The 26,243-nt window shown below is 44.0% G+C and overlaps 1 protein-coding gene across 1 annotated transcript in view; it reads right to left on the bottom strand.

Annotated features, from left to right (window-relative positions):
• Positions 1-26,243, bottom strand: part of mfr (misfire) — a 426,204-nt gene that overhangs the window by 373,724 nt on the left and 26,237 nt on the right. The window contains exons 5-6 of the mRNA XM_067152717.2: positions 23,817-23,973; positions 8,833-9,019 (exon numbers count right to left, since the gene is read on the bottom strand). Coding sequence (XP_067008818.2) covers positions 8,833-9,019; positions 23,817-23,973 — 344 coding nt within the window. The remainder of the gene's footprint in view (positions 1-8,832; positions 9,020-23,816; positions 23,974-26,243) is intronic.

Genomic DNA, 26,243 nt, shown 5'->3' with positions numbered 1-26,243 from the left:
TGGCGTCCGTGGCCTGCATTCGCCTTAGTGCAGGAGAATGGAAAACCACAGAAATATCAAACTGAGAAAGGTATTGTAGGATCTGTGTGTGGTTTGCTCTTGGAGTTGTTATCAGACTGTAGTCATAACATGACCACTGAATGTTTTAATTTAATTATACATTTGTTTTATTCTTATCACTGGTACTTTGAGACCAACATCCACCTTCTCCCTTCCCTATGTTATCGTACAAGAACGATGCAACCGTCTTAAAATATGCATTTACTTGGGTTTTCGAAGTCGAAATGTGTAGTCTAGTGTTTTAATGGCTCGTTGTGTTAGTGTTGTCCTCGAGCCGCTCTGCGTGTTAAGTGAGGACAGTTTGCACTATTATCATATTAAGCTATTTGGTACCGTCCAAAATCTGCAGTCTTTATATTTCGGCATAAGCGTGCTCTGTAGCTGTCTGGCCAAGGTCACGGTTTCATATCGGGAAATACCGTGCTTGAAATTTGTCTTCGTTGTGTAAACAATGACTCTGTCACCAACCTCTTCAGTTTCATCGAAACGCTCACCTATTGAAGTCGCAGGGTTTCGGATTTGCTGGAATATGTGAGTGACAAGTTGAGCTTTGAGGTCGCCGTGCGAGACCAGCTGACATCACACACTTTCCTTTACATTCCACCAAGTTTCTCCCACCCTGCAAGTATGTCTTCTCTTCCTTTATTTCCTAGTACTTTTCCTTCAGATACATTTACTAGGATGTCATTATGTCTCAGAATATGACCGACAAGTTTTATCTTCTAAGTGACGGAAATGTTGCGCTTCGTGCTCACAACTGACAGTTCGGTTTTCTTTCTATTGATTTTAAGTTTGTAATGTTTCAATGTACCCACAGAACAGAGTCTGCTGTGGATTCTTTGGCAATCCTTTAAAACACATATTGCTTCTTCAAGAAACAAATTCAAGAAGTACGGTGAGAGTGAACGACGCTGTTACTTGATCTGGAGCATGTTCTCCTTGCTCGAGATTCAGTCTGGCTTATTATTATTATTATTATTTGCTATACGTCGGACAGTCACAGATGGTCTTATGGCGACCATGGGACAGGAAAGGGTAACAGTGGGAAGGAAGCGTCTGTGGCCTTAATTAAGGTACAGCCCTAGCATTTTCCTGATGTGAAAATGAGAAACCTCGGAAAATGATGTTCAGGCCTGCCGATAGTGGAGTTTGAACCCCCTCAGCTGCGCGCTTTGCTGTTCATCCATCCAGGCTCTTCTCGTCTCTGCAGTTCTTGTTCCACACGTAGTCGAATAACGTTTTGGTTAGTCTGGTTTTGTCCGTTCAGAACAATATTCCGCGAAATAACCTCCTCCTTTTCATGATCTCTGAAATTTTTCCACATTTTTGTAGACTTTATTGTTGTTCTGAAGTTCCAGCCGGTTTGAGTCTGGGCTGGAGTGACGTAGCAGACGTGTGAACTTGAGAAGGCATTATGCGACTTTCTTCTCACTGTATCCACTGGTCTCAGGTAACACAGTGACTACTGTTCCCCTTCACTTATCGCAGTTCTGTCCGCCGCTCACTCAGGCACGTGACCTCTGCGTCTTCGAAAATAGGTGAAACTAGTTTGTATAGGCCAAAAACCGTTATTATTATTATTATTATTATTATTAGAATCACTCTCCGACAGCTTGCAAGCAATTTCGAAGAAATAAGTTTGCCCAGTAAGGTTGCTCTTCCTCAGTATTTCATGCATGTTGACTTCCCAGAGGCTCCTTGCTCAACAAGAGCGTCATTTATTTCGCCATTCATCATGATTTTCAGACCACTCAAGAGCTAGTCACAAATTCACTTAGTGAGCTCTCAAAATAATACATGAAAAACCGGCGGTTAAAAAATCCTAGGAAGACTGTGAGTCTAACAATGTAGAGTGAGGCACTGGGCTTCTGTGTGGTTCAGCTCAGCCAACACGAACTGGGACACATGGCTTGAAATAGGAAAAGAGTTAACATGGGAAGAGCTCCAGGAGGAGTAGTGGTTCTAATAAAGGAAGAAATTAGTGGATTAGTTGAGGAGATGCAAGAAGTGATCTGGATCAGATTTAATATGGGGAGGACTGAGAAGATAAGCTCTAGGAGTTCGTTATACACAAAGAAAAACATTTTGAAGAGTTAGTATGATAAGAGGGAAGTTTAGAGAAGAAAATGGTGTGTTGTTGTTTGGGGACTGGAATGCGAGAATAGGGGAGCCGAGACCAGTGTATAGTAAAGAAGATGGAGGGGAAATGAGGGAAAGTAGTAGAAGTAAAGATACAGTGGCGATATACTTTTAGAAATGTGTGTAGCGGGATGGTCGGACAGGAAGGGGAAGATGACGTATGTTACAGAAGAGGGAGGAAGCTCAGAAGTATGTTAGAAGAATGGAGGTAGGAAAGTGGGTAGAAGCACAGTGTGGGTATTGATAAAAAGGAGGGTAGGGAGGGACAAGACGAGGGATGAACTGGAGAGGGGGCATATTAAATATAAATGGACAGAAGAAGTAAAATGGCATTTGTATACGATAATAAATAGGAGTTAAAATTAGTAACGATGGGTGGGAGGTTGCGTTGGAGGAAAACAACATAGAGCTTTGGAACTGATGTTATACCAAATCGGAAGGGTGGCTCAAAGAGACAGAGGCAAGAAGAGAAAGAGGAGAGAGGAGGAAGCCTCGTACAGTGAGGAGTGTGAGGATTTGCGAAATAGGGTTATGAATGCGTTAAGAGAGTATAGAAAAAAAACTGTGGGAATACAGAAAGACAAGTTTTCTGTAATTTAAGGAAAGACTACCAAAGAGAAACCAGTGAGAGAAAAAGTTATGGATGAAAGAACAAACGGAAGCGATAAATAAAGGTGAATTAGGATGAATATAATGGAAACATTTGGGAGAGATTAAACAGAATTAACAAAGGTGGAAGGAAATTTGAGAAACCAAGTATTGAGGATGTGCAGTGGGTGAATTACTTTAGGGAACTACTTGGCGGAGGGGTAAAGGAATGATATAGAGAGAAGGGGGAAGAAGTTATTTGGAGAGATAGGGGGTATCAATATATAAACTCGACAAAGTAATTTCAAAATAATAAGTTATGGAACTGATAGGGGTAGGTCTGCGGCAGGATGCAATGGTATTAACATGCGCTCATGATAGAGGCCACAGTGAATGGGAAACAGGAATTGTATGTCCACTATACAAGAAAGAAGGTAATAAAAATACGAACCAATATAGGGGTATGACGCTGTTAGATTCTCTAAGTGAAATTAATACAGGAGTTTTGGCAAACAGATCAAGAAATTGGGCTGAAGAAAATTCGGTTTTATCAGAGTTCCAAGGGGGATTTAGAAGAGGAAAAAGAAAGGTAGAAAATATAACGATAGTGAAGATGATTTAAGATGAATACATGAGTATGGGAAGAGGCAAAGTTTATGTAGCGGCAATTGATTTTGAAAAAGGGTTTGATACTGTCAACAGAAGTGCGTTAGTGGAAAAATTGGGTAGGTTGGTGGTTTCTGGGAAGATGATACGTGTAGTGGAGGCGATCAGGTCATGTGTTTAGTTGGAGGAAACCAGGTTAAGTAGGCCAATAGAGTGTAAAAAACAAAACCCCACGGCACTTAACACCCTTCAAAGAGCTTTGGCCTACCCAGCGACCATAGCATTTCTCAGCCATGACTCAACTCCTATGACAATATCTGGTAATTATATAATTACTGAACTTAATTCTATTCCTTTCTTTACAATACTATTACAGTTCAACACTAACACTTTTATGCCATCCCTCCTTGACTTCCAGATCCCTGTACCCTTATAACCGCTCCCTAGACCACGTCGTTTCCATGAATGTACCTCCCTATAACCGTTCTAAACAAATTTTCTAACTTACACATACCACTGCGGTTTAAGTGAAGGCCATCTGAGCGGAGATCCCTTTCACCTACCTACCCATTAGGATCTAGAAATATCACTCGCAGTTTCGCACATACCCACTCCGTAGTCTCATTTAAATCCCCAATCATCTTCCAGTCAGTATCCCTCCTACACAGTATTCCACTGATAACAATCTCCGCTTCCTTAAACTCCCGTGCTGCATTTACCAGCTCCCACACATCCCCAAATATGTTGGTACCTATATCTGCTTGACTTACGTTATTGGTGCCAACGTGGAACACTACCACCTTCTCCTTTCCCTCCTCTTTCTTTTCTACTTTCCTCAACACCTCCTTTAACCTAATTCCTGGATAACAATCTTATCTGGTTCCCTTTCCTCCACGCACTTTACCTACATGTCTAACAATCGATTCCCCCGTAACCAGAGCCTGAATCATATCCACTTCATTTGATCCCCTCCCCTCCTGGTCAGTCCTATCTTTCCTGACGGCTAAGGAAGGTAGTTCCTCCTCCCTCCCCCCCCCCCGCATGATCGTCTTTCACATGTCTTTACCTATCCTCTACTCTACAATTCCCTTACCTTTTCCTTTCCTTCTAATCCACACTTCTCAGCAACACTTCCCTGTTCCTCATCTTCCCCCTGTTGTTCTACCTGCAGTGATTTGTACCGATTTCTCACAGCCACCTGTCCTGAATTCTGATCCTGAATATAGCCCTAAGACTACAATATCCTTCCCCTTAAAACATTAGACCATATTTCTTCTACAATTCCCCTCTTTCCTTCCCATCCGTCTTTGGCAACTACTGTATACTGTACATTGCTTGAAGAAGGCCTACTTTCCTTCCTGTCCTCTCAGAGAATCCTAATTACCTACCTCAAACTCTTCAACTCCTTTCTCATACTCCTTATTGCCTGGCCACACCCACAGTTCCTACACTTGCACTCCATAACCATTCTTTAGCGAATAATGAAAAGGAAAGGAGAAAGGAAAGGCTAGATCACTAGGATAACACGACAATAAATTAATATACTACTACTCTACAATACTAATTAATCGTACTATATTTTTATCCTACAACACTCTAACAGGTTGAAATCTGCCGTTAATTACAGAGAATAAGCAGGCTAATTTCTAATAAGATATGCTACAATACACTACAATCATTTTTAAGCTACGTTCAGACATATCGTAATTACAATAGGCTATTACTAAACACTAACAGAAATGAAAATTGCAATTTAGGTTTGAAATTCGCAAGAACTACTCAAGGATTACCAACAAAGTTAAATGCGTAGACAGATTAATATTGTACTCTTTGCTCCTACTGTGGTCTAATAGAAATGAAAAGTATCGAAAGGTTTACCGTACACAAAGATGACACGAATATAACGGGAAAAATACTATCTAATATACCGTGTCTACACTACAACTCTCAACTGAAATGTGGTTATGTGATTATTACAGCTGCTGGATTACTATTATTTTTCCTACGCCGAAGGGCGAATAATAAAAGCGTGATTAAATGCTGAAAAATAAAGAGGTTGTCTATAATAATTTCTCAAAAAATCTTCTGTCAAAACTACGCCGGGGACTTGAATTACAATTATTAGGATAGAGGAATTTGATTATTATTAGCTAACCGCTCTTAAATACTGAACATTCGAGAATGCGAAGTATAAATTACGGACACTTGAAGTACCCACTCAGAACTACAAATGATCAGAATACAGTGATCAGCTGATTGTTATTTATATGTTCTTGACTACAGTACGGTATACGTTTGTTCACGACTGTTGCAACAAAGCAATATTTGAGTACGAAGAGCGAAAATAGTCGATAACGAAACAACGACTGTTAGCTGTACATTCTGTTGACATCCTTTTCTTAAACAAAATTTACGTCAGTATCGCGTTTTTTACCTTCGCGATAGGTGGAACCGTTGAACCCTGTATCCAGTATCCCCTCTCTAGCACTGAGTCGATATTGGCGCAAGCGCTTCCCACGATTTCTTCGGAGACCGTCTTCTAATCGGATGGTAGGCCTGCTTTCAATACGCTACCGGTAGTGTCCGGTAACAACAGCTTTGTCCGCATGCAGCGCCACTGCAGCGTGCCTTCGTTATCATTTTCAATGTTGCTGGTTTCCGCCACGCAGCGGATCTGTCGCCGCGATCCAATTTTAATTATTTGAAATAGAGTAGTGCTGAGTGCGTTGAAGGAGAAGAGGCTGATGCTGACAATAAGAGGTACTAAGGACACCTAGAGGAGATCTCTGAGGTGATCGGGCTGTTGCTTGGTGCTCCACGAGTGATACCTAAATTCTTTCGGGGTTTTCGAATTAGTTAGTAGGAACTTGAAGAAAGAACTCTGTAGAAAGTGTAAATCATCATTTGTATATTACGAAAAGTTACGAATCAAATTAATAGTTGCCTCTTTAGGGGATTCTTGAAGACATATTACATCAATAAATTGTATACACTTTCATTGAATATATTATCAAAATATTATTGAAGAAAACTAATTATGAAGCTGTATATTGATGGTAAGGACTACTATTGCTCTCAACAAGTGCATCCTTCTGTTCTCACTGTCTAACATGAGGACAGGAGTTCCCAACACCTTTAGGTGCCTATGATCTCAGCTAGGCTCGAACTCACTGTCTTGGGGTCAGGTCAGCCAAGAAACCTATTACATTTGTCTATCTACCTCTTTTGCATTACGTCGTAGCAAAGAGTGGACGTCATCTAGACGGGTACTGTCTGAGAAATGGAATGTTAATATGGCCTCTGCGATATTAATCTCACTCAGAAAGCTCTAAAGCAGAAACAAATTATCTCGTAACGACTTTTAGCTTCTTTTCAGTATGTTGCCAAGACTGACATATCTCCCCGAGGCATCCGCATACGACTGGAATTCCAATATTAATATCAGATAAGTGATGTTGGCGAGTTAGCCAATTTCGAACGTCAGTTTAAAACTTGAACGAAACAAGAACGGTAATTGACGGCTGGTGCCCTGGTGGCTGATGTTTATTGTGTTGCCCTTTTTAAACAATATTTTCAAGGATGTTGGGCATTTATCGAACACCTCCCTCTGTAAATTATTCCAATCACTAAATCCCCTTCGCGCGAACGAATAGTTGCCCGAATTTTCCTCCTAAATTCGAACTTTATCTTCTGTGATTCAAGTTCTTTTCTCATATCGTTTATAAGAAGTCATCTTCTTGATCGTGCCTCGTCATACATTACGACCATTTCTTAAAACTCTTCGTCTGATTTTCTGTATTGGTTCTAGGCATGTCCCCTCACCTGTCTCCCCTGATGATATGCTTCTGAATGCCGCCTCATCGGATGAAAGGGCCGAATAATGGCTTAGGATGGTCGGAGTAGGGGCAATCCCTTGCTCTTTCGTTCTTCTTACTACTCGCAGTATTCATTCCTCTGCGACACACAACATTTACAGTCTACGACTCGGATAGCTTGAACCAGTCATTTCGTTGGTTGCTTGGACTAGATGGTGCATTCTTCTTCTCGTAGCAGAACAAAAGAACGCTCAGTGTTGCCGAGCCCTAAACACTGATGTAAGCTGAACATTGGCGTTTCAAAAGAGAAATACCGCCAATGCGAAGGTGAAGAAAAGAGTGTTTATTTAAGAAGCTGGAAATAAGCTGTAAAGTAAAACTGAGGGAAGCGTGCAACCTGCTCATGAACTGAAAGATTTATGTCGAATGCCGTGAATATTATTGCTATAAATAGTACAAAACATCTTAATGTACTGTATATCAGTTAGTAAACATTTTACTAAGTAAGACCTTGAAATTAGTTTTAAAAATAGGATGAAAACATGTTGTTGGGCCTCTAAATCGTTATGCTCACTCGCCAGTCAAAGTAAAATAATAATAATAATAATAATAATAATAATAATAATAATAATAATAATAATAATAATTTCGTGTACCATATGCTGTATACGGGAGGAGCGTAGTCTTGTCTGTAGTTGCAGGAGTGTTGAGGGCACTAAAATAGCGAGTCCCTGAACAAATAATTAACAGATGAAGATTAAAATTCCTCAAGCACATCGCGAATCGAATCCAGGACTGTCAGGACCAAAGGCACAATCAGGTGTACAGAGAACGGCCATTATCGTGTATACATACTAATAGTCGCTCTCAGCCGTTGTCCTCCAGAGAAGGCCGGTCAGCTGGTAAGGGTTCTTACCGTGAGACCTGCACGTAGCGGTCCACTGGTCAACTGTCTAGAATGAGTGAGGTTCTTACCGTGAGACCTGCACGTAGCGGTCCACTGGTCAGCTGTCTAGAATGAGCGAGGTTCCGACTGTGACACCTGCACGTAGCGGTCCACTGGTCAGCTGTCTAGAATATGTGAGGTTCTTACCATGAGACCTGCACGTAGCGGTCCACTGGTCAGCTGTCTAGAATGAGTGAGGTTCCGACTGTGACACCTGCACGTAGCGGTCCACTGGTCAGCTGTCTAGAATATGTGAGGTTCTTACCGTGAGACCTGAACGTAGCGGCCCCCTGGTCAGCTGTCTAGAATATGTGAGGTTCTTACCGTGAGACCTGCACGTAGCGGTCCACTGGTCAGCTGTCTAGAATATGTGAGGTTCCGACTGTGACACCTGCACGTAGCGGTCCACTGGTCAGCTGTCAGGAATATGTGAGGTTCTTACCGTGAGACCTGAACGTAGCGGTCCACTGGTCAGCTGTCTAGAATATGTGAGGTTCTTACCGTGAGACCTGAACGTAGCGGTCCACTGGTCAGCTGTCTAGAATATGTGAGGTTCTTACCGTGAGACCTGCACGTAGCGGTCCACTGGTCAGCTGTCTAGAATGAGTGAGGTTCTTACCGTGAGACCTGCACGTAGCGGTCCACTGGTCAGCTGTCTAGAATGAGTGAGGTTCTTACCGTGAGACCTGCGAAGGAGACCTGCACGTAGGGGTCCACGAGGTCCTTGGCCTCCCCAGTGAAGGCCTGCCGCACGTTGGCCAGCAGGGAGGAGTTCATCTTGGGCAGCCCATCCGCGCGGTACACCTTCACGATGAACCTCGCCCGCTGTCTCTCCACAGGTACTCCGTCTGGCAGCAGCAGGTTCCTGTTAAAACAGTGTGCCATTACACTTGTGATCCTGTAACCGTTCAATACCATGTCTTGAGGCTAATATTCTTTGTCATTCTAATATATATTTGGTCTTAATAAGCATTTTACTATCGGTCCGGGATACGAGCGGCGTTGCGCTTGCTCGGAGGGTGACAATCTAATTACCCCTACAGAGGGAGAAAGCTCCTAGTACAGCGAAAGCTTGAAATTACGCTCTCTATTCAGCGAGCGAGAAAGCCACGCGCAGAGAACGCCGGGGTCAAGAGGCAGAGTCTGTTTTGCAGGGTTTTGACTTGAGAACTGGAGATTCTCAGCGAGTTTTCTGTATATCCGTCGGTGCCAAGTCACAATTTTCGCGCGTCAAGAATAATACTAATAACATTTTTGGTACAAGCTCTAGAAATTTACGAGTAAGGACTAATTGGAAACAGCCTACGTATTGGTAATCATGCATGCTAGACAGATGTACACAATGGGCGCGCGTATCCTGACGAAAATGAGGCAGTCCCCGGCTTTTAATGACTTGCGTGCAAATTTTCAAGAGAAAGTCTGTAAGATTATCAGAGATTCAGCGATGCGATTTACATGAAAATAGATCAGTAAAAAGGAGAATTAAAGATCTAGAAAATGAATATTCATAAGACTCTAGGGGATCATTGCTAACCGAGCGACGGAGCTTGCCCTCTCCCCAGCCGGCGACCCGGATTTACTATAAAAGAAATGAAAACCAGCCCTTAATATCCATTCGTTACGCATTCGTTGCTGAGACTTCGTCATTCATTGTGATTCAGTGTCACTCAAGAACATTTTGTGTTATTCAGTATTTGAATAATTGTGTTAGAAAGAGGTCCATTCCATGTCAGACCGATACGCGTATAATATAATCATATCTTCTGGCGTGAAATAATAATTGCGGTGTGTGAATATAGGCGCTTCGAATTACAATACATATAAAGGGGATGCAGACTAGTAAAATCAGTATCGGATCACAGGAATAATATTCAAAGAACGGGTAAAATTTCCGATAATTGTCAAGACGTGGTGAGATGTTGACTATATTCTACTAACAAATATTTTCCAGTAATTAAGGCATGCACAGTAATAGCAGACGTCATTCTAACCAGTAAAAAGTGTTAGACTAACCAGGAAGTGATGTATAATTAAAACAGGGACGCTCACATAAAAATAGAGAAAGCCATTAACTGTCTTGTTATAACAAAGACGAATGAGCAGCGATCTCCAGGCACTGTAACTGCTACTCGGGTAGTCCATTCGAGCTTATGAGTGGGTCTAGCCATATAAACAGTACTTTAATAACAAGTTTCCAATATATTCACATGTGTGTGAGTGCTCGCCAAGTCCCGGATTCTACTCTATAGAACGCGCCATTGTGCCTGCAATATTTCCTTCAGGGACCATCCAGAACTTCCGACCGTAGGAGACTGTAGATCAAGACACCAGGGGCGCGACGCCGAAGAAGATGAACCTAGGACTCTCGGCTAATGAGGCGTCAGTGATGGAAGCCAAAACCCATAACTGTGCCCTCTGATGATGGCGCGGTTATACGCAGCAACGTTGAGTACATTCCATAGTTCTAAGCATGAAAATCATAAGGGAAACATTAACTTAACTGTGTAAATACAGTATAGAAATTTCCAGCATGTAATTTTATAATGTGTAGGTGACGCAATATGCGTGTTTCAATGTGGTAAAGTTTTTATTAGTTTGATTTTATATGTTTCATCTGTAATTATGGATAATCATGAATTTATTCCGTGGGTTTTTGCATGAATTAGTACGTGAATTGTGACTCACGTGTGTAAAGTGAAGGGTGAAACGGTATGTGTGAAAATGTTTAAGATGACAGAGAATAAGAATAGTAATAATCATTGTGGTGATCAGACGACGAGGACAAGGGAGTGAAGAGACCGGCCCTTCAAGATGCTCGCCAAGAGCACATTCCCTCATTTTCTCAATGTATTGATTATCCAGGTGTTATTACCATCAGAGTTGTATGTTCCATGATCCGATAGATGAAGTAATTCCCCCCAAATTTCTATTCAAATGAGATGGAAAATGGGATATCAGGTGGCACCTCGAGGTCAAACTAACACCGGTTCGATACCGTGTGGCATCGACGTCCTTGCATCGACAACAGAAGACCTGGTATTCTGTATTTCAGAAGGCATTAAAGTGTGTGAATGATATCGTATGTTAGGTGATTGCTTCATTCTTCATGTGTTTGTTTTTATGTACGAGAATGAAGATTAATCTGAATAATTTGTAAGTAAGATCCCTGTACTCCGAATATCAAACAAACAACATAGAACACGTAAGCAGTCAGATAATATTTTTGCTTGGATTTTATGGGACAAATTTGTATTTTCTATTGTTCCGGAGCATTTGATTGCTGTTTTATTTGTTGTTGTTCTTGTTGTAGGAAACCTGTCTCACAATCATAATAATACCAGGTTACTCAAGAATATTATGTATTATTATATTTCTTCTGGTGGATTAATATATTTGTATGGGGATTTATGGTGACTTACACGATACCAACGTTGTATGGGTCTGCTTTGTAAAATATTAGAATAAGATATTGCCCCTAGGAAGCGCGTATATGCGATAATGTGATATATAATTAGTGTAATCAAGGAGACCTTATTTGCGACGAGCGACTGTATGATTCTCATGGTCATGGAAGTGTGTGAAATTGTATCTTCTAAAAATATCTCAAAACCATGATTGTTGTGAAATAATATTGTTATGATAAATTCCATCTCTGTGTTGTTAGGTCTTAATATAACGGATACCAGCTGTTACCGATATTTGGTAAACAGATGGACCCCTATCAATTTTTTAGATTAAGTGCACACTTATGTGCAAACAGACCACTGACCCGTATGCTCTTGAGCGTAGCCGTTGTGCCAGTGACAGTAGGGAGGATGGAACTTCGATGGCCGGGAGTGATTTCCGAAGTTCCTCATCCAGAAGATTTCCATCCAGATATTCATTTGTGAAATTAAGCTTTATAATCAGTGCCCCGCTGAGCCCCGGACAGGTGCAATATAAAACAAATGGACGGGATCAAAGGTCAAAGAATCCTCTCAAAGTGAGAGGTCAGATATAATAATAATAAACATGGAAGTGCAATGGCTCAGGAAATAAGGGTAGACGGGATACAGGATCCTATGGAAAGACTCGAGCAAGGAGGTCTAACGACCGGAGAACCGACAACTGTTAATCCCGGTCCTAAGTGGTCGAAACCCTGTAAATGTAGACAAGGGACGGGCAGTACGATTGTAAACTAATACAGTAAGGTTTAGCAGGGTGAGTGTACATATGAAGTGTACACTGTAGGGTTATCATCCCCTTTAGGACTGTCATAAATGGAGAGAACAAAATGGCAGATGAAATCAACAACGGCACGATATAAACTTGGTTGCTCACAACTATTCCCGAAGAATGCACGATTTGATCGTCGTCTTATCACGAAGACCCACAATATTTTTAACGGTAGCGACGGAGGCAGGAGTTCGATAAAAGGGTAAGAGAACAGAACAGAACAGGACAGAGTAGACCAGAACGGAACAGAACAGAATAGAACAGAAAAGAATAGAACAGAAAAGAACCGAGTAGAAACAGAACAGAATAGAACAGAACAGAACAGAAAAGAACAGAACAGACCAGACCAGACCAGAGTAGACCGGAACAGAACAGAACAGAACAGAACAGAACAGAACAGAACAGACCAGAGTAGACCAGAACAGAACAGACCGGAGTAGACAGGAACAGAACAGAACATAACATAACATAACAGAACAGAACAAAACATGGTAAACCAGAACAGAACAGAAAAGAAGCGAGTAGACCAGAACAGAACAGAACAGAACAGAATAGAACAGAACAGAACAGAAAAGAACACAACAGAACAGAACAGAACAGACCAGACCAGAGTAGAACAGAACAGAACAGAACAGAACAGAACAGAACAGAACAGAACAGAACAGAACAGAACAGACCAGAGTAGACCAGAACAGAACAGACCAGACCAGAGTAGACCAGCACAGAACAGAACAGAACAGAACAGAACAGAACAGAACAGTGTAGACCAGACCAAACCAGAGCAGAACAGAAAATAACAGAACAGACCAGACCAGAGTAGACCACAACAGAACAGAACAGACCAGAGTAGACCAGAACAGAACAGAACAGAACAGAACAGATCAGAACAGATCAGAACAGAACAGAACAGAACAGAACAGAACAGAACAGACCAGAGTAGACCAGAACAGAACAGACCGGAGTAGACCGGAACAGACCAGACCAGACCAGAACAGAACAGAACAGAACAGAACAGAACAGAACATGGTAAACCAGAACAGAACAGAAAAGAACCGAATAGACCAGAACAGAACAGAATAGAACAGAACAGAACAGAAAAGAACAGAACAGAACAGACCAGAGCAGAGTAGACCGGAACAGACCAGAACAGAACAGACGAGAACAGAACAGAACAGAACAGACCAGAGTAGACCAGAACAGAACAGACCAGACCAGAGTAGACCAGCACAGAACAGAACAGAACAGAACAGAACAGTGTAGACCAGAATAGAACAGAAGAGACCAGAACAGAGCAGAACAGAACAGAGTAGATCAGAACAGACCAGAGTAGACCAGAGTAGACCAGAACAGAACAGAACAGAATAGGATTGAAAAGAACAGAACTGACCAAAGTAGACCAGAACAGAACAGACCAGACCAGAGTAGACCAGAACAGAACAGAAAAGAAAAGAACAGAACAGAACAGAACAGAACAGAACAGACCAGAGTAGACCAGAACAGAAGAGAACAGAGCAGAGTAGACCAGAACAGAACAGAACAGAGTAGACCAGACCAGAACAGAACAGAGTAGACCAGACCAGAACAGAACAGAACAGAACAGAACAGAACAGAACAGAACAGAACAGAACAGAACAGAACAGAACAGAACAGAACAGAACAGAACAGAACAGAACAGAGTAGAACAGAACAGAACAGAACAGACCAGAGTAGACAGAACAGAACAGAACAGAAGAGAAGAGAACAGACCAGAACAGAGTAGACCAGAGTGGACCAGAACAGAACAGACCAGAAAAGAACAGAACAGACCAGAGTAGAACAGAACAGAACAGAAGAGAACAGAACAGACCAGGACAGAGCAAACCAGAGTAGACCAGACCAGAACAGAACAGAACAGAACAGAACAGAACAGAACAGAACAGAACAGAACAGAACAGAACAGAACAGAACAGAACAGAACAGAACAGAACAGAACAGAACAGACCAGAGTAGACCACAACAGAACAGAACAGAACAAAACAGAGTAGACCAGAACAGAAGAGAACAGAACATAACAGAGTAGACAAGAACAGAACAGAACAGACCAGAGGCGACCAGAACAGGACAGACCGGAGTAGACCAGAACAGAACAGACCAGAACAGACCAGAGTAGACCAGAACAAAACAAAACAGAACAGAACAGACCAGAGTAGACCCAAACAGAACAGAACAGAACAAAACAGAACAGAACAGAATAGAACAGAACAGAACAGACCAGAACAGAACAGAACAGAACACAACCGAAGAGAACAGGACGGAAGAGAACAAACCATAACTGAACAGACCAGACTAGACAAGACCAGAAAATAACAAAACAGACCAGAACAGAACAGAAAAGAACTGAACAGACCAGAACAGAACAGAACAGACCAGACCAAAGTAGACCAGAACAGAGCAGAACAGACCAGAGTAGACCCGAACAGACCAGAACAGAACAGAAAAGAACAGAACGGAACGGAACGGAACAGACCAGAACAGAACATACCAGACCAGAGTAGACCAGAACAGAACAGACCAGACCAGAGTAGACCAGAACAGAACAGAGCAGAACAGAACAGAACAGAACAGAACAGACCAGAACAGAACAGACCAGGCCAGACCAGAGCAGACCAGACCAGAACAGAACAGAACAGAACAGAACAAAACAGAACAGAACAGAACAGAAAAAACGGAAGAGAACAGAAGAGAACAGAGCAGAGTAGACGAGAATAGAACAGAACAGAAGAGAACAGAACAGACCAGAACAGAACAGACCAGACCAGACCAGAGTAGACCAGAACAGACCAGAGCAAAGTAGACCTGAACAGAGCAGGCCAGACCAGAGTAGACCGGAACAGAACAGAACAGAAAAGATCAGAACAGAACAGAACAGACCTGACCAGAGCAGAACAGAACAGACCAGACCAGAGTAGACCTGAACAGAACAGACCAGAGTAGACCAGAACAGAACAGAGCAGAACAGAACTGAACAGAACAGAACAGAGCAGAACAGAACAGAAAAGAACAGAACAGAACAGAACAGACCAGACCAGACCAGAGCAGAACATTAAAGAACAGAACAGAACAGACCATACCAGAGTAGACCAGAACAGAACAGACCAGAGTAGACCAGAACAGAACAGAACAGAGCAGAACAGATCAGAACAGAGCAGAACAGAACAGAACAGAACAGAACAGAACCGAACAGAACAGACCAGACCACAGCAGAACAGAAAAGAACAGAACAGAACAGACCAGAGTAGACCCAAACAGAACAGAACAGAACAGAATAGACCAGAGTAGACCCAAACAGAACAGAACAGAACAGAAAAGACCAGAACAGAACAGAACACAACCGAAGAGAACAGGACGGAAGAGAACAAAACATAACAGAACAGACCAGACTAGACAAGACCAGAAAATAACAAAACAGACCAGAACAGAACAGAAAAGAACTGAACAGACCAGAACAGAAAAGAACAGACCAAACCATAGTAGACCAGAACAGATCAGACCAGACCAGAGTAGACCCGAACAGCCCAGAACAGAACAGAACAGAACGGAACGGAACGGAACGGAACGGAACAGACCAGAACAGAACACAACATACCAGACCAGAGTAGACCAGAACAGAACAGACCAGACCAGAGTAGACCAAAAACAGAACAGAGCAGAACAGAACAGAACAGAACAGAACAGACCAGACCAGACCAGAACAGAACAGAAAAAAAACGGAAGAGAACAGAAGAGAACAGAACAGAGCAGAGTAGACGAGACTAGAACAGAACAGAAGAGAACAGAACAGAACAGACCAGAACAGAACAGATCAGACCAGAGTAGACCAGAACAGACCAGACCAAAGTAGACCTGAACAGAACAGGCCAGACCAGAGTAGACCGGAACAGACCAGAACAGAACAGAAAAGAACAGAACAAAACAGAACAGAACAGGCCAGACCAGAGCAGAACATTAAAGAACAGAACAGAACAGACCATACCAGAGTAGACCAGAACAGAACAGACCAGAGTAGACCAGAACAGAACAGAACAGAGCAGAACAGATCAGAACAGAGCAGAACCGAACAGAACAGAACAGAACCGAACAGAACAGACCAGACCACAGCAGAACAGAAAAGAACAGAACAGAACAGACCAGAGTAGACCCAAACAGAACAGAACAGAACAGAATAGACCAGAGTAGACCCAAACAGAACAGAACAGAACAGAAAAGACCAGAACAGAACAGAACACAACCGAAGAGAACAGGACGGAAGAGAACAAAACATAACAGAACAGACCAGACTAGACAAGACCAGAAAATAACAAAACAGACCAGAACAGAACAGAAAAGAACTGAACAGACCAGAACAGAAAAGAACAGACCAAACCATAGTAGACCAGAACAGATCAGACCAGACCAGAGTAGAACCGAACAGCCCAGAACAGAACAGAACAGAACAGAACGGAACGGAACGGAACAGACCAGAACAGAACACAACATACCAGACCAGAGTAGACCAGAACAGAACAGACCAGACCAGAGTAGACCAAAAACAGAACAGAGCAGAACAGAACAGAACAGAACAGACCAGACCAGACCAGAACAGAACAGAAGAAAAACGGAAGAGAACAGAAGAGAACAGAACAGAGCAGAGTAGACGAGACTAGAACAGAACAGAAGAGAACAGAACAGAACAGACCAGAACAGAACAGATCAGACCAGAGTAGACCAGAACAGACCAGACCAAAGTAGACCTGAACAGAACAGGCCAGACCAGAGTAGACCGGAACAGACCAGAACAGAACAGAAAAGAACAGAACAAAACAGAACAGAACAGACCAGACCAGAGCAGAACAGAAAAGAACAGAACAGAACAGACCAGAGTAGACCTGAACAGAACAGACCAGAGTAAACCAGAACATAACAGAACAGAACGGAACAGATCAGAACAGAGCAGAACCGAACAGAACAGAACAGAAAAGAACAGAACAGAACAGAACAGACCAGACCAGACCAGAGCAGAAAAGAACAGAACAGAACAGATCAGAACAGAGCAGAACAGAACAGAACAGAACAGAACAGAGTAGACCAGAATAGAACAGAACAGACTAGACCAGAGTAGACCAGAATAGAACAGATCAGAACAGACCATAACGGAACAGAACAGAATAGAACAGAACAGAACAAAACAGAACAGTCCAGTCCAGAACAGAGCAGAACAGAATATAACAGAACAGGACAGACCAGACCAGAACAGAACAGAACAGAACAGAACAGAACAGAACAGAACAGAACAGAACAGAACAGAACAGAACAGAACAGAACAGAACAGAACAGAACGGAAGATAGGAGACCAGAGTAGACCATAACAGAACAGAACAGAAAAGAACAGAGCAGACCAGACCAGAACAGAACACAACAGAACAGAACAGAACATAACAGAATGGAACAGAAGTGATCAGAGCAGAGTAGATCAGAACAGAACAGAACAGAACCGAGCAGACCGGAACAGACAAGAACAGAACAGGTAAACACCATTGCAAACTCTTAAATTAATCTAATTGAAATATATTAATGAATAGTTACAGAAACATATAGTAAAAGAAAGTGCTTGTTGAAATATGAAGGCTTTTTTCACTGATTCTGCTGAAATGCTGCTATAAAACGGGAAAGGTCCCTAGGGCGGGCGGTCGTCCCAACCACGGCCAACTCGAGTTTCCGGCCTGCTACACATGACAGTTCCATAGTGATGACATCAGTCGTTTAATGCATTGGTACGAGTCTTGTTTTCGTGGTGGTTCGGTAGTATGTTGTTGTTATTTCTACGTTATATTGCGTTCGTGTTTCTAAGTGATAACAGTATGAAAACGCATCAGTAAAACACGTATTGTCAGTAATAGTGTGTGTTAAATACTATAGCAGTGTAATTGCAGCAGTCTGGAGTTGTGATAGGTTAGGTGAACTCACTGAGGTATCAACTGTCTTATGTACTCTGAAGTTTATTATTTAAATATTTTGTGATTATAATAATAATAATGTGTTAGTGTAGTGTATGCTCCTCTTTGCAACATGCGGCGAACGTGTACATCCAATTACCGTTCAAGTAAGGAGGTGGCTATCTCAGCATTTGTATTTCCTAGCGATGAGGAGAAGCGAGCTGAATGCTATACACCGAGCTAATTTTGATCCCAATAAATATGACTGTGTCTGCTTTAAATATTTTTCCAAAAATCACATAATTCGAGTTGACACTACAAAAGACCAGACGGTTCCGTTTTAACTGTGCCTAGGGTAAAGCCAAAATTAACTGACGATGCTGTGACCACTATATTTCTCAACAATCAACTGCCAAACGAACATCGCCAGAAGAAAGGAGAGAGGGTATTTTGCAGAATGACGAACTAATCTTCAACATTATGTGCTCAAATAAGTGTAATGTAATGTCATTTTAGAGACAGCAACAGTTTGCCTAGTGACCATTATACTATTTTTCAACCAGGCGAGTTGGCCTCGCGTTTAGGGGCGCGCAGCTGTGAGCTTGCATCCGCGAGATAGTGGGTTCGAACCCCACTGTCGGCAGCCCTGAAGATACTTTTCCGTGGTTTCCCATTTTCGCACCAGGGAAATGCTGGGGCTATACCTTAATTGAGCCCACGGCCCATTCCTAGGCCTTTCCTGCTCCATCGTCGCCATAAGACCTATCTGTGTCGGTGCGACGTAAAGTAAACAGGAACAAACACTACACGTTAAGAGTGGTAATCGTAGGGATGTTTCTCTCAAAGGTTTGGTAATGAAACTTGAAAAACCTGTGACCAGTGGGAGTATGTGCTGCTGAGTTGATCAGTGTTGTGGCCAAGATCTCTCATATTTTGGGAAATATGTTTTAACATCAACAAAATCATGTGCTCAAACAAGCATAAAAGAGTGACATTGTTTTGAGAGAAAACAATTCGCCTAGTCACCATCAGTCGAACATTTTACGATATATAAGATAAGGTACTATCTTGAGTGCATATAATTGTGTATTCTTTTGATAGTGTTTCTTGGATGTTATGTGTTTCTAGGCTTATCATTGCATTTCCTTTGTCAAAATGTGAGAAAGAATAGTATCAGCACGCGACGGCGGAGACCGAGCACTATAGCAGGCCTCTATATATCGTGCCCCAACACGAACGGGCAGACATTTGGTTTAGCCCGGCTACGATGGTGAAATGAGCCTTTCCGGCTCATGGTGTAGGAAATGTGTGGTCCCAAGGCGTTCTTGAAGGATGAGGATGAGGATGAAGCTTGTGGTTGTGGTTGACCTATTTTTGATTCAATATCTGTTATAATTTTGAAAATTTGCTGCTTAGCTACCAACTGATCGAATTTGGAAAATTTCCTGAAGGTAGCCTTCGTAGACGAAAAAGTGGTCTATCTCATCCTTTTCCCCTTTTTTACTTTTCTTTCTTGTGTTTCGTCAGCACACTAGTTGCAGTCTGCTGCATTCGTTGTTCTTATTACTTTGAGTGAATGTCACTGGAGTTTTACATTGTCAAGTAGATGGGCTGCTACTAGCAATAGAGCTTGCCTCCTCATGTTCGTGCGTCTTGTTTTACATAACTGTTATGTCTTTCGAAATTTCAAAATAAAGCGTATACAAGTAAAAATAATTATTTTATCTTTTTGTTTACACTTGTCCAACTTTCTTGGAGATTTTGGACCACAGCTTCAACTTGTGGTTTATATCGCTGTGTTTTTGTGGGATAAATCACACACTTCTTGATACTCACGCTCTTTCGCCGCGATGGTTATCGCAAAAGTGAGGAGCGGCATCTTCGCCCTTGGCCCTTCACTAGTCTCAGAGAAGGTCAGATGGCTCGGAACAAGGAGCCGGACAGGTGATGTCTTATCATCGTAGCTTCATCAGAACATTCGTGTGCCGGGACGTCACATACAGTTGTACAGTTGCTCAAGAAAGACTTCGATCGGAAAAAATGTACCTGTTCGTATTTCCCTTGGAGGTGAATTATATTTTGATAACAATTAAGTGTGTTAAGTGCGAGGACCTTGACCACGCACCACACAATCGGCAGAGCCGCTGCTGTCACATTGAGGGACTGGGGTCCAAAGAATTTAACGGAAAATAATCAGTATCTTGCTTCCTAGGACCACGACACAACCTTTCTCATTATTCACTTTTTATAGTTGTAAGCCCTCGTTGTGTGACGTAGAGCTCTACGCCTCTAGAGAAGAAGGTAACAAGAAAGGAGTGGAGATGATAACAGGGGAAGCTATCGGCTTCTGTCTTGGTTCGGAAATGTGGGAAGGAAGTACGGCAAAGAATTAATGGAATAAGAAAGAAGTGGCTTGGGGATATCCAGCAAGAACTGTAAAGGATGAAAGCGTTCATTTTGCGGGCTACCGTGCACTTTATTACAGTTTCAAGAAAGCATTCAAAGAATCGTGGCATTCATGTGCTTGATGCCCAGTGAACGCGGCAAGCGGAGAGCCGCGGCCTTGCACCGCCCCCACACTCGTCCAGCATGGAGAGCGGCGGCCTTGCACCGCACCCACACTCGTTGAGCGCTGAGAGCGGCGGCCTTGCACCGCACCCACACTCGTTGAGTACTGAGAGCGGCGGCCTTGCACCGCACCCACACTCGTTGAGCACTGAGAGCGGCGGCCTTGCACCGCCCCCACATTCGTTGAGTACTGAGAGCGGCGGCCTTGCACCGCACCCACACTTGTTGAGTACTGAGAGCGGCGGCCTTGCACCGCACCCACACTCGTTGAGCGCTGAGAGCGGCGGCCTTGCACCGCACCCACACTCGTTGAGCGCTGAGAGCGGCGGCCTTGCACCGCCCCCACACTCGTTGAGTACTGAGAGCGGCGGCCTTGCACCGCACCCACACTCGTTGAGCGCTGAGAGCGGCGGCCTTGCACCGCACCCACACTCGTCCAGCATGGAGAGCGGCGGCCTTGCACCGCACCCACACTCGTTGAGTACTGGGAGCGGGGGCCTTGCACCGCCCCCACACTCGTTGAGTACTGGGAGCGGCGGCCTTGCACCGCACCCACACTCGTTGAGCGCTGAGAGCGGCGGCCTTGCACCGCACCCACACTCGTTGAGCGCTGAGAGCGGCGGCCTTGCACCGCACCCACACTCGTTGAGTACTGAGAGCGGCGGCCTTGCACCGCACCCACACTCGTTGAGCACTGAGAGCGGCGGCCTTGCACCGCACCCACACTCGTTGAGCGCTGAGAGCGGCGGCCTTGCACCGCACCCACACTCGTTGAGCGCTGAGAGCGAGCCAGTTGCACCGCACCCACACTCGTTGAGTACTGGGAGCGGCGGCCTTGCACCGCACCCACACTCGTTGAGCGCTGAGAGCGAGCCAGTTGCACCGCACCCACACTCGTTGAGTACTGGGAGCGGCGGCCTTGCACCGCACTCACACTCGTTGAGCGCTGAGAGCGGCGGCCTTGCACCGCACCCACACTCGTTGAGCGCTGAGAGCGGCGGCCTTGCACCGCCCCCACACTCGTTGAGTACTGGGAGCGGCGGCCTTGCACCGCACTCACACTCGTTGAGCGCTGAGAGCGGCGGCCTTGCACCGCACCCACACTCGTTGAGCGCTGAGAGCGAGCCAGTTGCACCGCACCCACACTCGTTGAGCGCTGAGAGCGAGCCAGTTGCACCGCACCCACACTCGTTGAGCGCTGAGAGCGGCGGCCTTGCACCGCACCCACACTCGTTGAGCGCTGAGAGCGAGCCAGTTGCACCGCACCCACACTCGTTGAGCGCTGAGAGCGAGCCAGTTGCACCGCACCCACACTCGTTGAGTACTGGGAGCGGCGGCCTTGCACCGCACCCACACTCGTTGAGCGCTGAGAGCGAGCCAGTTGCACCGCACCCACACTCGTTGAGTACTGGGAGCGGCGGCCTTGCACCGCACCCACACTCGTTGAGCGCTGAGAGCGGCGGCCTTGCACCGCACCCACACTCGTTGAGCGCTGAGAGCGGCGGCCTTGCACCGCACCCACACTCGTTGAGCACTGAGAGCGGCGGCCTTGCACCGCACCCACACTCGTTGAGCGCTGAGAGCGAGCCAGTTGCACCGCACCCACACTCGTTGAGCGCTGAGAGCGAGCCAGTTGCACCGCACCCACACTCGTTGAGTACTGAGAGCGGCGGCCTTGCACCGCACCCAGACTCGTTGAGTACTGAGAGCGGCGGCCTTGCACCGCCCCCACACTCGTTGAGTACTGGGAGCGGCGGCCTTGCACCGCACCCACACTCGTCCAGCATGGAGAGCGGCGGCCTTGCACCGCACCCAGACTCGTTGAGCGCTGAGAGCGAGCCAGTTGTCGCTACCGCTAGCTGTGTCTTACCTGCGTTTAATGAAACAAATTTATAATATCCCGCGCATAAATGTGAACAGGTTTTAGAAGTTGCAGTATTTTTTATTTGTGACTTGTTTAAGTGCCTGTATCTTGAAGAATCGTATAACTTTACTTTACCGTCTTGTTCTAACTGTGTAAACTTTAGTTTTGTCAGAAGATGATGTAGTAAACACCTGTGGGGTGACAGTATAATAGTTTGTTAAAAGTTCCTTTCCATGACGACGCTCAAATTACGAACATGACAAGGCCTGCAGCAGTGTGCCCATGTGAAGGAATGTACACGTCATTTGCACATCACCAGAGGACGGAATTGGTTGTCTGGTAGTTCTAAGCTGTCTAAACTCTATTGCTAGCCATGTTCTTATTAAGTCGTGAAGAGAGTCATGAAAATATGTACTCTTTTAGCACGGCAGTTCAAAATTACGAAAACTTGAAGGCTCACATTTGCAGTAGCATAAACGTTGCAAATTTTGATAACACAAGAATAGATTTATAAACAACATGCTCTGCACACTGACCAACACAATGCTCAAGAATCGTGAATTTTTACTACGTTTTCGATTTCTCGCAGAAAAAGGAAGTCCATAAAAGTCTTACCGCCACATAAGAAAACGGACTAAACCAAGTGATTACTGATGTACCAAAATTGGCAACATTTACTGTGACAATACTAGCAACTTCAGCATATGTAGAAAAAACGTTTTCTGCGCTGAAGAGCATAAAGTCACACTACCGTTCAACGCAGACACAAGAACAAGTGTCAACTGAAAAGTCCTTTTTTCAGAAACGCGGCCGGAGTACAACATCAATGACATCATCAATAAATTTTCAGCCCAAACCACACGTGTCATATAAATAGATAAGATTTAAAAAAGTAATTTAATATTTTGTGTTTTACTGGGCTGACCACTCCCGTTCTGGTCCGTACTGACGAGAAAGAAAACGAAGAGTAAATATTTAAAAAGCTCGCATGATAACTGTGACTGGCTTTGCATCCAAACAATCAACAGACGTATGTCGGGTATCAATAGCTAAGGAGTACTTACGCCTCGATGTCGTCTTCATCTCGGTCACTCTTGGACGGTATTTTGACGGCATCTCCTTTGCCAATGACGCTAATGTCACACTTGAGGTAACCTTTTGGTCCTCCCGCAATGTCGTCGGGATCAGTGAGCAGGGCCCACTTGTGGAAGAACTGATGGTCTGAAAGAAGCACGACAAGCTATGAAGACATATCATAAAGTACGACGCAGCCTCGACCACAGATATTCCTTCTCACTTACAGCAAACGACTCTCCGGACCTACATTGCTTCTCATTTCTATTTCCTTATTATCTTAAATTTATTGGAAGTGACAGTCCATGGCAATAGGGACCCTAGTTTCCACTGCGACCAAAATTATTTATTAGTAACAATTTACAGAGGAGACAGTTCTGAACAAAATGGGCTGTATTTGGCTTAAAAATGTAAAATAGCGTAGACATTAGAATCTTAAGTTTGGAAACCCTTCATTTCGAGAAAAAAAGGATGAAAGTTTAAGACGAATATTCAGGTGTTATAAATACTGGAGATCGCAACAGTTGGGTGTGTTTTGTGCCCGTTACTACACTAGGTTATGAGTTGTAGTAAGGGTGCAAATGAGAGGGCGCAGGATTACTTGATACGTGAAAAGCGGCACGAGGTTTTTAAAAGCATGAAGGTAAAGTTGCAATTCAAGGGGACAAATTAGGAAAATATTCCTTCATAGGAAGAGAACTAGGGATTGGAATAATTTATCAAGGGACATGTTTCCAACTTCCTTGAAATGATTTAAGAAGAGACTCGATAAAGCACATCAAGCGTGACCCCTCGGTGGTGACCATGTATCAGCCTCCTCTATACTATCCGACCTCCCTTGGTCAGCTCTTGTTTTAGAGCAATCGAGGCCTAGGGAGTCTTTCATTTTTACCTTGTCTTCGTTTGCCGACACCTTCATTTTTCGAAGTGTCGGATCTCATCTCTTTCCTCTCTGACTGCTGTTAACAGACGCTGGTTGGCCAGCACCACATGCGTTGTCATCCTCTGAGTGTGGCTCCTCGACCTGGCTCTGTAACTCTGATGTTGCCCAAGAGTAGCTTGAAACACGAGCTGTTCCTTTATAACTGTGATGTTGCCTAACAGTTGCTAAAAGCTGTTCACGAGTGTCAGATCGCAGCTCGTATACATCTTAAGTCCTCGAGTGCTTGTCGAGCACTGTGTGCGGGATCTCAAGGAGAGGAGAAAGACTTCAAATCAATCTGAACGTCCTGAGTTACAGCTGGAGACCTGCAGCACCAGCCTCTGGTTGGAATTGCTTCACGTAAGGTGAGGTCGCCACATGTACCGGACTGAGGAGGTATTTCCCTCCAAAGACTCCGCACCAGGCAGCTGGACATGAAGCAAGTGTGCTGACGACCTGGACAAGGGCATATCGTGAAGTACAGTAATAGTAAGAAGCTCTGTTTCATTGAACAGGTCCAGACAGGGCCTTGTTTGGACGTCAGCATATCAAAGACGACTTGTCATGGTCAGAGTACTTCACTATCAAATAACATAAACTACAGTAACTGTTTTGCTTATATGTATTTGAACAATCCATTTCTTAGATTCTGCCCTTGTATATATGTCTGCAACAACGACTTTCTTATCTTAGAGTCAGCCCAAATGAGAGGAGCAAAACGTGCCGAGAACTGTGCTCTGTCGTTATCAAGCAAACTTTAGTGTAGCTAACTATCCTTAATGTTTTTCTTGGCACTGAAATGTTACAAATGTTCATGAAAATATCTGTTGCATGTTTATTAAATTCTAGGAAGAGATGTTGTCAAAGAAGACTGTGAATATTTACTTAAGAATAACACTGTATATTGTTTGACCTAGTCGTACGTAAAGCTGTAAGAGGTGTTTTACAATCGACAGCCACGAACACAAGTCCCTTAAATGAAGCCGTGGCGGCTATTGTCCGCAAGAGAGCAGCTCCACTTGTTTCTAATCCAAACATGTCTTCTTGGAGGCGATGAGGTGGCGGATGCCAAGTGCAATAGGCTGTGCTTAACTGTTGCCGGCCGGCATTCAGAACAGTCCTGTATCGCTGAGAACACAAGTAGTTCGCCGCTACTGAAATAGTGTGACAACTAAGGTACTTCATCGAGACAGTCCTAAAACTGCTGATTCCTTCCAACTCCTCGTCCTTCCCTACCCCATCGTCACCATAAGACCTATCTGTGTCCGGGTGACGTAAAGGAAATTCTATATTTTAAAAATCACTTCATTGAATATCCACGGCGTGAGCGCTGCGTCCCCGGGAAGATTCCCACACCGTTCTGCCAACTTTGGACTCCTGATCCTTTTGTTGAAACTTTTTCTGTGGCAGCTGAAGACGTTGCATATACCTCGTAGAACTGTTGAAATCTTGGTCCTAATTTTTTTTTTACTAGTGGACATGAGCATGTTTACAT

This window comes from Anabrus simplex, chromosome 8 (genome assembly GCF_040414725.1).
Source record: "Anabrus simplex isolate iqAnaSimp1 chromosome 8, ASM4041472v1, whole genome shotgun sequence".
Lineage (NCBI taxonomy): Eukaryota > Metazoa > Arthropoda > Insecta > Orthoptera > Tettigoniidae > Anabrus > Anabrus simplex.
Note: the sequence above shows the minus strand (reverse complement) of the source record. Positions and strands in the feature narration are given on the sequence as shown.